Source organism: Nerophis lumbriciformis, linkage group LG03, assembly GCF_033978685.3.
Source record: "Nerophis lumbriciformis linkage group LG03, RoL_Nlum_v2.1, whole genome shotgun sequence".
In the NCBI taxonomy this organism is placed as follows: domain Eukaryota; kingdom Metazoa; phylum Chordata; class Actinopteri; order Syngnathiformes; family Syngnathidae; genus Nerophis; species Nerophis lumbriciformis.
The window spans coordinates 4,035,001-4,050,000 of NC_084550.2; the positions used below are offsets into that span (position 1 = coordinate 4,035,001).

Here is a 15,000-nt window from a genome sequence, read left to right on the forward strand (position 1 = left end):
GCTATAGGAGTCCATATAGTAGTAGAATCGATACCCGGTGGTGCCTATAAAGTACCAAATCCAGTACCCAGTCCTGGTTACAAGAGCGTTGACTAACTTTTTATGTACAAAATGTCCCATCAGGACCGGGCCCGGTGGGAACGCGGCTATAAGAGTCCAAGTAGTGGTGCGCCTACCTCATGGTCTGTAGTGTCAGGGCCATCTGTATCCATTGGGAAGTCTTCAGATTTAGGAACTGCTGGGCCTGCACCTGCTGCGGAGGCACACGTAGCCTGAGTGCTGCGGACTCAGAAGACCCGATTCCTAAACCTGCGTCGTTTCCGCCGGACGCCAACACCTGAACCTAAAAGGGACCAACAACAACAACAAATATGATTTCCTCTCCAAAAAAGGACTGACAAGCGAGCGTCGTCTCATTCCAGTCCCACCTTCTCTTTGGACTCCAGGGTGTGTAACCCGAGTCTCTGCTTTAGCTCGTCGTTTTCGCTCAGCAAGCCGCCCGTCTTTTCCCGCAGGAGCCTGTTTTCGATGTGAAGTTTCTGGTTCTGGGGAGGGGGAGGAAGTGGAGGTGAGCGCTTGAATGTTGCAGCTGTGCAATGCAAACAAGTTAGTCCTGCTCCCAGGGACGGTAATTACCACCGTCAAGACTACAGCTGACCGCTTTTTGCACAATCCTTTGTATAAGCCTCATTAAAAATAGAAATAAGCCCACTGTTTGTGGAATGTTGCTACACCACATCAAAGGATAAAAAGTACCTCCAGCTCTAACTCCAGGACCTGCTGTTCCAGTTCCCCCATTTTGGCCTTTTTTCTGTCTCTGGCGGTTTGGGCCGCGACTCTGTTCTTGAGTTTCCTGCACAGAGGAGAGGGGAAAAAATGGAGAATAAGTGAAGGCATTCTTTCCGTGATGCTGTAATTCAGTGAGTGGTCCCCAACCTTTTTTGCACCAGGGAACGGTTTAATGTACCGTATTTTCCGCACCATAAGCCGCCCTGGGTTAAAAGCCGCCCCTTCAATGAACGGCATATTTCAAAACTTTGTCCACCTATAAGACGCCCCGTGTTATAAGCCGCATCTAACTGCGCTAAAGGAATGTCAAAAAAAAAACAGTCGGATAGGTCAGTCAAACTTTAATAATATATTAAAAACCAGCGTGATGTGGGCGCGCATGGAGTCGTATATCAACATGGACGGAGCTGCGTGAAAAAAGCCACCCGGCCTCTTCGCGTAAACTTACCTTAACCACTCGCTCATCTTTTCTTCATCCATCCATCCCTTCGAGTTAGCTTTTATGAAAGGTCTCTTTTGGCAAGGTCTTCCTTTTGAATATCACCATGGGTGGAAGTTTCTGGCCATTAGCATGGCAAGCTAGAACCACAGTGAAGGACGACTTCTCATTCCCTGTGGTGCGAATATTCACCGTACGTGCTCCCGTTGTATCCACAGTGCGGTTCACAGGAATATCAAAAGTCAGTGGAACCTCGTCCATGTTGATAATGTTCTCTGGCCGGATCTTTTTTTCAGCTGTCTTGTTTTTACAATATGCACGGAAAGTAGCCAGCTTTTCTTGAAAGTCTTTCGGCAGTTGCTGTGAAATAGTAGTCCGTGTGCGGATGGAGAGATTGCGTCTTTTCATGAACCGGAAACCTGTCGCTTAGTAGGAGCCATTTTGTGGTCTTTACAGATGTAAACACACAAAGGAAATGAAACGTAATATCCGCGCGCTTCTTCTTCTTCTTCTACCGGGGCGGGTGGTTGCTTACAGTAGAAGAAGAAGCGCTTCCTGTTCTATGGGGGCGGGTGCTTACCTTGGCGGTTGCTTGCGTAGAAGAAGAAGCACTTCCTCTTCTACGGGGAAAAAAGATGGCGGCTGTTTACCGTAGTTGCGAGACCGAAACTTTATGAAAATGAATCTTAATATTAATCCATATATAAAGCGCACCGGGTTATAAGCCGCACTGTCAGCTTTTGAGTAAATTTGTGGTTTTTAGGTGCGGCTAATAGTGCGGAAAATACGGTAGGCATTATTTGCAGGGAGCGGCCGGATAAATACAGCAAAAATAAAGTGCATGAAAAATACAACAGACTAGAACACTGAATTAGCGTTTCTTTGCAATGAGATTCAGATGGAAATCAGCCATTGGCTACAATCTGTCACATTTATATATGTCTGTTAATGTGCATTGTCACAAAGTTAGAACAAACATAACTTCCTATGAGGAGTTTTATTGTACATCTATAAACAAGCTTGTTGGTGTGTCTAGTGGGACAGGCCATAGTTTAGTAGGAGAAAATTAGACTTACCGTATTTCCCGCACTATAAGCCGCACCTAAAAACCACAAATGTACTCAAAAGCTGACAGTGCGGCTTATAACCCGGTGCGCTTTATATATGGATAAATATTAAGATTCATTTTCATAAAGTTTCGGTTTCGCAACTACGGTAAACAGCCGCCATCTTTTTTCCCCGTAGAAGAGGAAGTGCTTCTTCTTCTACGCAAGCAACCGCCAAGGTAAGCACCCGCCCCCATAGAACAGGAAGCGCTTCTTCTTCTTCTACTGTAAGCAACCACCCGCCCGCGTAGAAGAAGAAAAAGCGCGCGGATATTACCGTACGTTTCATTTCCTTTGTGTGTTTACATCTGTAAAGACCACAAAATGGCTCCTACTAAGCGACAGGGATCCGGTTCATGAAAAGACGCAATCTCTCCATCCGCACACGGATTACTATTTCACAGCAACTGCCTAAAGACTTTCAAGAAAAGCTGGCTACTTTCCGTGCATATTGTAAAAACAAGATAGCTGAAAAAAAGATCCGGCCAGAGAACATTATCAACATGGACGAGGTTCCACTGACTTTTGATATTCCTGTGAACCGCACTGTGGATACAACGGGAGCACGTACGGTGAATATTCGCACAACAGGGAATGAGAAGTCATCCTTCACTGTGGTTCTAGCTTGCCATGCTAATGGCCAGAAACTTCCACCCATGGTGATATTCAAAAGGAAGACCTTGCCAAAAGAGACCTTTCCAGCCGGCGTCATCATAAAAGCTAACTCGAAGGGATGGATGAAGAAAAGATGAGCGAGTGGTTAAGGTAAGTTTAAGTTTACGCGAAGAGGCCGGGTGGCTTTTTTTCACGCAGCTCTGTCCATGTTGATATACGTATGTTTGTGATTGCACATTTGCGTACATTTTGGGAGTGAACGGAGTTGTTAGAACGCTGGTTTTTAATATATTATTAAAGTTTGACTGACCTATCTGACTGTTTTTTTGACATTCCTTTAGCGCAGTTAGATGCGGCTTACAACACGGGGCGGCTTATAGGTGGACAAAGTTTTGAAATATGCCGTTCATTGAAGGCGCGGCTTATAACCCAGGGCGCCTTATGGTGCGGAAAATACGGTAAATACTATTATTACACCATTTTTATGCATTTTATTAGTAGATTTCAGTAAGTTGCAATAATTTCATCTCAAAATGTTGAGTTGAGTTTGAGTTTATTTCGAACATGCAAGTATACAACATGACACATCACAATCTCCAGTTTCTCTTTTCAACATGTTCGAAAAGGAGTAGGAAGAAGCAGAGCTTATTTAAATCCTACCCCTTTTCTTTTACATAAACAGTTGCTAAAACTTTTGTTCACTTCCTGTTCTCAATTTATTCACAATATACTCCATAAGTAATCACAATAAAATAAGTAAATAAATAATAATTGGTGAAGTAAGTTACATTTCATATGTTGAGGTAAGTAAGATTAGTTTGTGAGTGAAAGAATGAAAGAATGGATGAGTTGAATAAATTCAGAATGTTTATCATGGTTCTTCTTCTTTGTACTTTGTAAACACTTTAAGTTTGAAGAGTTTCTTGAAGTGGATCATATTAGTACATTGTTTGATTGCTTTGCTTAATCCATTCCATCATTTAATTCCACATACTGATATACTGAAGGTCTTAAGTGTTGTACGTGCATACAAATGTTTTAAATTACATTTCTCCCTAAGATTATATTTCTCCTCTTTTTTTGAGAAGAAGTTTTGTATATTCTTGGGTAGCAGGTTATAGTTTGCTTTGTGTATCATTTTAGCTGTTTGCAAATTCACTATGTCGTAGAATTTCAGTATCTTTGATTCAATAAATAAAGGATTTGTGTGTTCTCTATATCCAACATGATGTATTATTCTAACTGATCTTTTTTGTAACACCGTTAATGAATGAAGTGTACTTTTGTAATTATTTCCCCATATTTCTGCACATTTCCCCATGTTTCTGCAAATGTAGTGTATATTTCTGTAAATGGAAAAACAGTACTGCTGTTTTTATGGTAAAAAAAAAAAAAAAAAAAAGGCAGCTGAGTTGCCAGAATTTTACTGTAAAATTTACATTCTTTTTTTACTTTGAATTAAAAAAAAAACCTGCAATTTTACAGCAAAATTTTGGCACCTGAGCTGCCAGTGTGTGTTTGTTGTTTTTTTAACCGCAGATTTTTCGGTGCATTACTGTGAATGCCAAAACGGAACCACAGTTTATTACAGTAAAAAAAAAAAAAAAAAAAAGTAGTTTTTTTTAAATTTAGAGAAAAATGCTGTAGAAACCACTGTAAATTTCACAATTTCCCCATGAAATCTATTGCTACTTTTATATTGCACAATTTGCTGGATAACTTGCTTTGAAATCATTATTTTTAGTAATTATTTCTATTTAAAAAATGGTTTCAATGTTTGATCATATATTTTATTTGCGATTACATGAGTACATATATTTGTTTCTTCCAAAATAGAAAGGAAGAATACATTTAGTAAGAAAAGTTACAGTACTTTATTGATACCGTATTTTCCGCACTATTAGCCGCACCTAAAAACCACAAATTTACTCAAAAGCTGACAGTGCGGCTTTTAACCCGGTGCGCTTTATATATGGATTAATATTAAGATTCATTTTCATAAAGTTTCGGTCTCGCAACTACGGTAAACAGCCGCCATCTTTTTTCCCCGTAGAAGAGGAAGTGCTTCTTCTTCTACGCAAGCAACCGCCAAGGTAAGCACCCGCCCCCATAGAACAGGAAGCGCTTCTTCTTCTACTGTAAGCAACCACCCGCCCGCGTAGAAGAAGAAAAAGCGCGCGGATATTACGTTTCATTTCCTTTGTGTGTTTACATCTGTAAAGACCACAAAATGGCTCCTACTAAGCGACAGGGATCCGGTTCATGAAAAGACGCAATCTCTCCATCCGCACACGGATTACTATTTCACAGCAACTGCCTAAAGACTTTCAAGAAAAGCTGGCTACTTTCCGTGCATATTGTAAAAACAAGATAGCTGAAAAAAAGATCCGGCCAGAGAACATTATCAACATGGACGAGGTTCCACTGACTTTTGATATTCCTGTGAACCGCACTGTGGACACAACGGGAGCACGTACGGTGAATATTCGCACCACAGGGAATGAGAAGTCATCCTTCACTGTGGTTCTAGCTTGCCATGCTAATGGCCAGAAACTTCCACCCATGGTGATATTCAAAAGGAAGACCTTGCCAAAAGAGACCTTTCCAGCCGGCGTCATCATAAAAGCTAACTCGAAGGGATGGATGAAGAAAAGATGAGCGAGTGGTTAAGGTAAGTTTAAGCAAAGAGGCCGGGTGGCTTTTTTCACGCAGCTCCGTCCATGTTGATATACGACTCCATGCGCGCCCACATCACGCTGGTTTTAATATATTATTAAAGTTTGACTGACCTATTTGACTGTTTTTTTGACATTCCTTTAGCGCAGTTAGATGCGGCTTACAACACGGGGCGGCTTATAGGTGGACAAAGTTTTGAAATATGCCGTTCATTGAAGGCGCGGCTTATAACCCAGGGCGCCTTATGGTGCGGAAAATACGGTACATATTATTTCCAGGCTTTCGAGGGCCAAATAAAATGAAGCGACGGGCCAAATCTGGTCCCCGGGCCTTGAGTTTGACACCTGTGGTCTAGTTGGACAGGCGAAAGTTAAGTCGGAGAAAATGCAGTCCTTTATAAATGTAATGTTTCTCTGCGGCCCGGTACCCGGACCGTAGTTGGGGACTACTGCTTTACAGTACAGATAACGAAATTTCGTCGCATTAGCTCGTTGTAGTGCAGGATAAAAGAGCAATAATGTGCAGATATAAATAAATATGTTACTGTACAGATAAATATATTGCACTTTCATATGTATCAAAATTTCTCCAGCACAGTGGTTCTTAACCTGGGTTCGATGGAACCCTAGGGGTTCGGTGAGTCGGTCTCAGGGGTTCGGCGGAGGTCAAGACACACCCGACTCATCGTGTATCGGCGTATTACGGATACGGCAACAGCAGAAGTCAAGACTGGTTTGCAGGAGTGTAATTTGTTGTGAGTTTATGCACTGTGTTGGTTTTGTTCTTTGAACAAGGTGATGTTCATGCACGCTTCATTTTGTCCACCACTAAAAAAAAAAAGCATGGTAACACTTTAGTATGGGGAACATATTCACTAGGGAAAAGCCTGATCCCTGCAGCTATAGCCGCCCTTAACAGCAGGCCCGGCCGACCTGTCTGACAAGCCTGTAAATGTGTGTTAGTCATGTATGATGTCTTTTTTTTTTTTTTTTTTTGTGTGATGTGTAATGTCTAGTGTTTATATGTACGGCAGCGACAATGAATTTCCCCAAGGGGACCAATAAATCTAATCTAATCTAATCTAATAATGGCATTTTGCCGATATCCGATATTGTCCAACTCTTAATTACCGATACCGATATATACAGTCGTGGAATGAACACATTAATATGCCTAATTTGGACAACCAGGTATGGTGAAGATACGGTCCTCTTTTTTTTTTTTTTTAATTATAAAATAAAATAAGATAAATAAATTAAAAACATTTTCTTGAATAAAAAATAAAGTGTTGCTGTCATTGACGTGGGTGGAACTGGAAAGATTGGTGTTGCGCAATCAGCGCCGGCCATGTTGCTGCCACGCAGGCACGTCAAAGTCCTGTGCGGGGCGGGTCCACTTCTCTCCCCGTCACAGCAGGTTTAAAGTCCAACATAGTAATTTGACCGAACCAGTTTCTAACTTTATGATTTTGCCCTGTAAAGACAGTATTTCCCAAATAAGCAAGACGACTGTACATAGCAGGGACTACTTTATTACGCGCGGAGTGAAACGTCACCGCCATTTTGCTAGATTCAATCAAAATGCATTTCGAAAAATAAGAATAAAAATATCCGCCATACAAAGAAAACACGACACTGAAGAAAATATTTTGGTAAATGTCGAACCTTCGAAGTGCTTTCTCCTCGGGACTCAAGTGTGTGAGCCGCTGCCTTTTCCGGACCGGCGGCCCCGCGGAGCTGCTGGACTCCGAGTCCGAGGACGCCTGACTGCAGGCGGACGGCAGGACGACCGAGATGGGCCTCCCGAAGCTCGCCGGCGAAGAACCGCCGCTCTGTTTCCCGGAGATAAGGAGCAACTTGTGGGCGCCCCCGGCCGCTGCTACCACCACCATGTTCGAATTATATTCCTTTTCGGTCCTAATTCCAAATTAAATCCTTTTTTTTTTGTTTAGTTTTTGCTTCGACGAGGACGTCCTTCAAAGGCCGCGGAGATCACCGCACTAACAGGCGCATGCTCATCTTTTTCTACTATCGTGGTCACATCTGATAGGCTGTGAGGGCGTGACGTCATCAACACACGGCTTATGATTGGTCGAGGTGGTGACATCATTTGCATTTCAAAATGTCATCCTATTGCAACAGAAAAGTTCCTTTCCAACCCAAACAGATTGTCCAAAAAAAACATTTTTAGACTTAGACTTAGACAAACTTTAATGACCCACAAGGGAAATTGTTCCACACAGTAGATCAGTTACAAAGGATGGAAAGGGTAATGCAGGTATAAAGTAGACTAAAAATGTACCGTAGTAGCCAGGCCCGGCCCTAACCAATCTGGCGCCCTAGGCAAAATTTTAGGTGGCGCCCCCCCACATCGGCATTGAAGTGTATATACTCAGAAGAAACCGAATAGCTTTGTCTTTGACCTTTTTTTTTCACTTACAACTATACCTAATATATAAAGGGGTGGAAAAGTGACTATTACCTGCAGGGCAAACATTAGCTAACCAGAAGGCAATAACAATGTAAACAAAAAACACCTGCTTAAAAGATCTAATACAAATGTCCCTGAGGAATGTAAGGTGGGAGTACTGTAATTACCTAACGTTGCATTATTATTTTCCATAACAATTTAGCCCCCTCCACAATATTAACCCGACGTTAAAACAGAACTAGCTATTTATTGATTAGCAATTGCCGAATCATGTAACATTAGCTTAATGCTAAAAAGCCAGGTTACTATCACATTCTGTAACAGACAAATAATTTCATGTAGGCTAACGTTACCTACCTGCTAACTCTGTCTTTTCTCGTTTCTACTCCTCTTCTTTTCTCTTTTTTCTTCCCTGGGCACCTGACAGTTTTGGCCGTTTTGACATGTTGTGTTGATTTTTTGATGTGGTGACGTCCAAAAAGAGTCATGATACGGGAAGGGAGGGGGCGCACCGTGCGGGGGGGGGTGTGTTGGCGTAATGTTGTAACAAATAATATTTCTATTAAATAGGCTTTACTTTGCATTTTAATTAACGTGGGATTATTTTTTTGTATTTAGAAATAATAGTATCAACTTTTTTTTTTCTTTTTTTTTTCCTCCAACATTTGTGGCACTGGCGTGGCGCCCCCTGATGGACGGCGCCCTTAGCATTTGCCTATACGGCCTATACCACGGGCCGGCCCTGGTAGTAGCAATATAACTAGGGATGTCCGATAATGACTTTTTGCCTATATCTGATATTCCGATATTGTCCAACTCTTTAATTACCGATACCGATATCAACCCATATCGATATATACACAGAGGTGGGTAGAGTAGCCAGAAATTGTACTCAAGTAAGAGTACTGTTACTTTAGAGATTTATTACTCAAGTAAAAGTAAGGAGTAGTCACCCAAATATTTACTTGAGTAAAAGTAAAAAGTATGTTGTGAAAAAACTACTCAAGTACTGAGTAACTGATGAATAACATACACACACATATCATATATATATATATATATATATATACACACACACACATATACACATATATATATATATATATATATATATATATGTCTTAATAAGGTTATCCAAAAAATAGTGCTCGATACCATACCAAAAAAAATCTCCTGATGATTGAGGGAACCCCTCATGAAACAGGCCTGTAGAGATGAAGTAGTCTTGTGATTTTTTTTCCCACACATGCATATATATATATATATATATATATATATATATATATATATATATATATATATATATATATATATATATATATATACAGTATATAATTTATATTTATTTATTTTGCCGTTTTTGTTTACATGTTAAAGGTGTTTTAATGAATATACATGCATGTTTAACACATATAGATTCCTTTCTTTCATGAAGACAAGAATATAAGTTGGTGTATTACCTGATTCTGATGACTTGCATTGATTGTAATCAGACAGTAGTGATGATAACGTCCACGTTTTCAAATGGAGGAGAAGAAAAGTTCCTCCTTTCTGTCTAATACCACATGAAAGTGGTGGGTTTTTGGCATCTTATTTGTCCAGCTTCCATATTCGTTTTTATACACTTTACAAGAAATATATTGGCGGCAAACTCCGTAGCTTGCTCGCTTGTTTGCGCTGGCTTTTGGAGACTCTTGTTTTGAAAGCGCAGGCGCGATGGAGCGGCACTTTTATTGTGAAGACAGGAACTGTGCAGTCAGTCTTTAGGCTTTTGACGGGATGTACGGTTGAAATAAAAGGGTCTTTTTTCCTTCACACTTTTGATTGATTGATTGGAACTTTTATTAGTAGATTGCACAGCACAGTACACATTCCGTACAATTGACCACTAAATGGTAACACCCGAATAAGTTTTTCAACTTGTTTAAGTCAGGTCATGTGACCACCTGGCTCTGTTTGATTGGTCCAACATCACCAGTGACTGCATCTGATTGGTGGAACGAAGTGAAACGTCACCAGTAAGGCAGGCACTATGAAGGTCTGTCTGACAGACCAAAACAAACAAAGCGTGCATTAACAGATCGATAAAAATTAGTAGCGAGTAGCGAGCTGAATGTAGATAAAAGTAGCGGAGTAAAAGTAGCGTTCCTTCTCTATAAATATACTTAAGTAAAAGTAAAAGTATGTTGCATTAAAACTACTCTTAGAAGTACAATTTATCCCAAAAGTTACTCAAGTAGATGTAACGGAGTAAATGTAGCGCGTTACTACCCACCTCTGGTAGCAATATAACTAGGGATGTCCGATAATGACTTTTTGCCGATATCTGATATTCCGATATTGTCCAACTCTTTAATTACCGATACCGATATCAACCCATATCAATATATACAGTCATGAAATTAACACATTATTATGCCTAAATTGGACAACCAGGTATGGTGACGATAAGGTCCTTTAAAAAAAAAAAAAAAAAAATGATACAAAAATTTAAAACATTTTCTTGAATAAAAAAGAAAGTAAAACAAAAGTTACATAGAAACTAGTAATTAATGAAAATGAGTAAAATTAACTGTTAAAGTTTAGTACTATTAGTGGACCAATCATGTGTGCTTACGGACTGTATCCCTTGCAGACTGTATTGATATATATTGATATATAATGTAGGAACCTACCACAATATTAATAACAGAAAGAAACAACCCTTTTGTGTGAATGAGTGTAAATGGGGGAGTGAGTTTTTTTGGGTTGGTGCACTAATTGTAAGTGTATCTTGTGTTTTTTATGTTGATTTCATAAAAAAAACAAAAAAAACAACACAACAAAACGATACTGATAATTAAAAAAAACGATACCGATATTACATTCTTAAGCATTTATCGGCCGATATTATCGGACATCTCTATTCCCAACCCAAACAGATTGTCCAAAAAAAAAACATTTTTAGACTTACACTTAGACAAACTTTAATGACCCACAAGGGAAATTGTTCCACACAGTAGATCAGTTACAAAGGATGGAAAGGGTAAGGATGGAAAGGATAATGCAGGTATAAAGTAGACTAAAAATGTACCGTAGTAGCAATATAACTCGGGATGTCCGATAATGACTTTTTGCCGATATCTGATATTCCGATATTGTCCAACTCTTTAATTACCGATACCGATATCAACCCATGCCGATATATACAGTCATGAAATTAACACATTATTATGCCTAAATTGGACAACCAGGTATGGTGACGATAAGGTCCTTTAAAAAAAAATTTTTTTTTAAAAAAGATACAAAAATGTAAAACATTTTCTTGAATAAAAAAGAAGGTAAAACAATGTAAAAAAAAAAGTTACATAGAAACTAGTAATTAATGAAAATGAGTAAAATGAAGTGTTAAAGGTTAGTACTATTAGTGGAGCAGCAGCACGCACAATCATGTGTGCTTACGGACTGTATCCCTTGCAGACTGTATTGATATATATTGATATATAGTGTAGGAACCTACCACAATATTAATAACAGAAAGAAACAACCCTTTTGTGTGAATGAGTGTAAATGGGGGAGGAAGGTTTTTTTGGGTTGGTGCACTAATTGTAAGTGTATCTTGTGTTTTTTATGTTGATTTAATTAAAAATAAAAATAAACGATACTGATAATAAAAAACCGATACCGATATTACAATCTTAAGCATTTATCGGCCGATATTATCGGACATCTCTATTTCCAACCCAAACAGATTGTCCAAAAAAAAAACATTTTTAGACTTACACTTAGACAAACTTTAATGACCCACAAGGGAAATTGTTCCACACAGTAGATCAGTTACAAAGGATGGAAAGGGTAAGGATGGAAAGGATAATGCAGGTATAAAGTAGACCAAAAATGTACCGTCGTAGCAATATAACTAGGGATGTCCGATAATGACTTTTTGCCGATATCTGATATTCCGATATTGTCCAACTCTTTAATTACCGATACCGATATCAACCCATACCGATATATACAGTCATGAAATTAACACATTATTATGCCTAAATTGGACAACCAGGTATGGTGACGATAAGGTCCTTTAAAAAAAAAAAAAAAAAAAAAAAAAAAGATACAAAAATTTAAAACATTTTCTTGAATAAAAAAGAAAGTAAAACAATGTAAAAAAAAAGTTACATAGAAACTAGTAATTAATGAAAAATGAGTAAAATGAAGTGTTAAAGGTTAGTACTATTAGTGGAGCAGCAGCACGCACAATCATGTGTGCTTACGGACTGTATCCCTTGCAGACTGTATTGATATATATTGATATATAATGTAGGAACCTACCACAATATTAATAACAGAAAGAAACAACCCTTTTGTGTGAATGAGTGTAAATGGGGGAGGGAGGTTTTTTGGGTTGGTGCACTAATTGTAAGTGTATCTTGTGTTTTTTTATGTTGATTTAATAAAAAAAACAAAAAAAAACAACACAACAAAACGATACTGATAATAAAAAAAACGATACCGATATTACATTCTTAAGCATTTATCGGCCGATATTATCGGACATCTCTATTTCCAACCCAAACAGATTGTCCAAAAAAAAACATTTTTAGACTTACACTTAGACAAACTTTAATGACCCACAAGGGAAATTGTTCCACACAGTAGATCAGTTACAAAGGATGGAAAGGGAAAGGATGGAAAAGATAATGCAGGTATAAAGTATACAAAAAATGTACCGTAGTAGCAATATAACATATATGTAATATTTACATATTATATATACAGTATATGATATATACTGATATATTATATTATATTATATTTTTATATAATATACACAATATATAACAATTACCACACTGCAAAAAGCCAGTGTTCAAAAACAAGAAAAAAAACAACTAAAATAAGTTTTTTTTTAAATTTCCATCCATCCATCCATCTTCTTCCGCTTATCCGAGGTCGGGTCGCGGGGGCAGCAGCTTAAGCAGGGAAGCCCAGACTTCCCTCTCCCCAGCCACTTCGTCCAGCTCCTCCCGGGGGATCCCGAGGCGTTCCCAGGCCAGCCGGGAGACATAGTCTTCCCAGCGTGTCCTGGGTCTTCCCCGTGGCCTCCTACCGGTCGGACGTGCCCGAAACACCTTCCTAGGGAGGCGTTCGGGTGGCATCCTGACCAGATGCCCGAACCACCTCATCTGGCTCCTCTCCATGTGGAGGAGCAGCGGCTTTACTTTGAGTTCCCCCCGGATGACAGAGCTTCTCACCCTATCTCCAAGGGAGAGCCCCGCCACCCGGCGGAGGAAACTCATTTGGGCTGCTTGTACCCGTGATCTTGTCCTTTCGGTCATAACCCAAAGCTCGTGACCATAGGTGAGGATGGGAACGTAGATCGACCGGTAAATCGAGAGCTTTGCCTTCCGGCTCAGCTCCTTCTTCACCACAACGGATCGATACAGCGTCCGCATTACTGAAGACGCCGCCTGTCGATCTCACCATCCACTCTTCCCTCACTCGTGAACAAGACTCCCAGGTACTTGAACTCCTCCACTTGGGGCAAGATCTCCTCCCCAACCCGGAGATAGCATTCCATCCTTTTCCGGGCGAGAACCATGGACTCGGACTTCTCATCCCAGTCGCTTCACACTCGGCTGTGAACCGATCCAGTGAGAGCTGAAGATCCTGGCCAGATGAAGCCATCAGGACCACATCATCTGCAAAAAGCAGAGACCTAATCCTGCAGCCACCAAACCAGATCCCCTCAACGTCTTGACTGCGCCTAGAAATTCTGTCCATAAAAGTTCAGAACAGAATGGGTGACAAAGGGCAGCCTTGACGGAGTCCAACCCTCACTGGAAACAGGTCCGACTCACAATGCGGACCAAGCTCTGACACTGATGGTACAGGAAACTGACCGCCGAGGTACTTGAACTGCTCCACTTGGGGCAGGGTGTCCTCCCCAACCTGGAGATAGCATTCCATCCTTTTCCGGGCGAGAACCATGGACTCGGACTTCTCATCCCAGTCGCTTCACACTCGGCTGCGAACCGATCCAGTGAGAGCTGAAGATCCTGGCCAGATGAAGCCATCAGGACCACATCATCTGCAAAAAGCAGAGACCTAATCCTGCAGCCACCAAACCGGATCCCCTCAACGCCTTGACAGCGCCTAGAAATTCTGTCCATAAAAGTTCAGAACAGAATGGGTGACAAAGGGCAGCCTTGGCGGAGTCCAACCCTCACTGGAAACAGGTCCGACTCACAATGCGGACCAAGCTCTGACACTGATGGTACAGGAAACTGACCGCCGAGGTACTTGAACTGCTCCACTTGGGGCAGGGTGTCCTCCCCAACCCGGAGATAGCATTCCATCCTTTTCCGGGCGAGAACCATGGACTCGGACTTCTCATCCCAGTCGCTTCACACTCGGCTGTGAACCGATCCAGTGAGAGCTGAAGATCCTGGCCAGATGAAGCCATCAGGACCACATAATCTGCAAAAAGCAGAGACCTAATCCTGCAGCCACCAAACCGGATCCCCTCAACGCCTTGACTGCGCCTAGAAATTCTGTCCATAAAAGTTCAGAACAGAATGGGTGACAAAGGGCAGCCTTGACGGAGTCCAACCCTCACTGGAAACAGGTCCGACTCACAATGCGGACCAAGCTCTGACACTGATGGTACAGGAAACTGACCGCCGAGGTACTTGAACTGCTCCACTTGGGGCAGGGTGTCCTCCCCAACCCGGAGATAGCATTCCATCCTTTTCCGGGCGAGAACCATGGACTCGGACTTCTCATCCCAGTCGCTTCACACTCGGCTGTGAACCGATCCAGTGAGAGCTGAAGGTCCTGGCCAGATGAAGCCATCAGGACCACATCATCTGCAAAAAGCAGAGACCTAATCCTGCAGCCACCAAACCGGATCCCCTCAACGCCTTGACTGCGCCTAGAAATTCTGTCCATAAAAGTTCAGAACAG

At 41.0% G+C, this 15,000-nt stretch overlaps 1 protein-coding gene across 1 annotated transcript in view; it reads right to left on the bottom strand.

Annotated features, from left to right (window-relative positions):
• xbp1 (X-box binding protein 1) overlaps positions 1–7,642 on the bottom strand; it is a 17,095-nt gene extending 9,453 nt beyond the window's left edge. Inside the window, 5 exon segments of the mRNA XM_061932176.1 lie at positions 177–260; positions 263–343; positions 429–545; positions 757–853; positions 7,290–7,642. Of these exon segments, the coding sequence (XP_061788160.1) occupies positions 177–260; positions 263–343; positions 429–545; positions 757–853; positions 7,290–7,516 (606 nt within the window). The 5' untranslated portion in view covers positions 7,517–7,642.
• Positions 7,643–15,000: the final 7,358 nt, after the last annotated feature.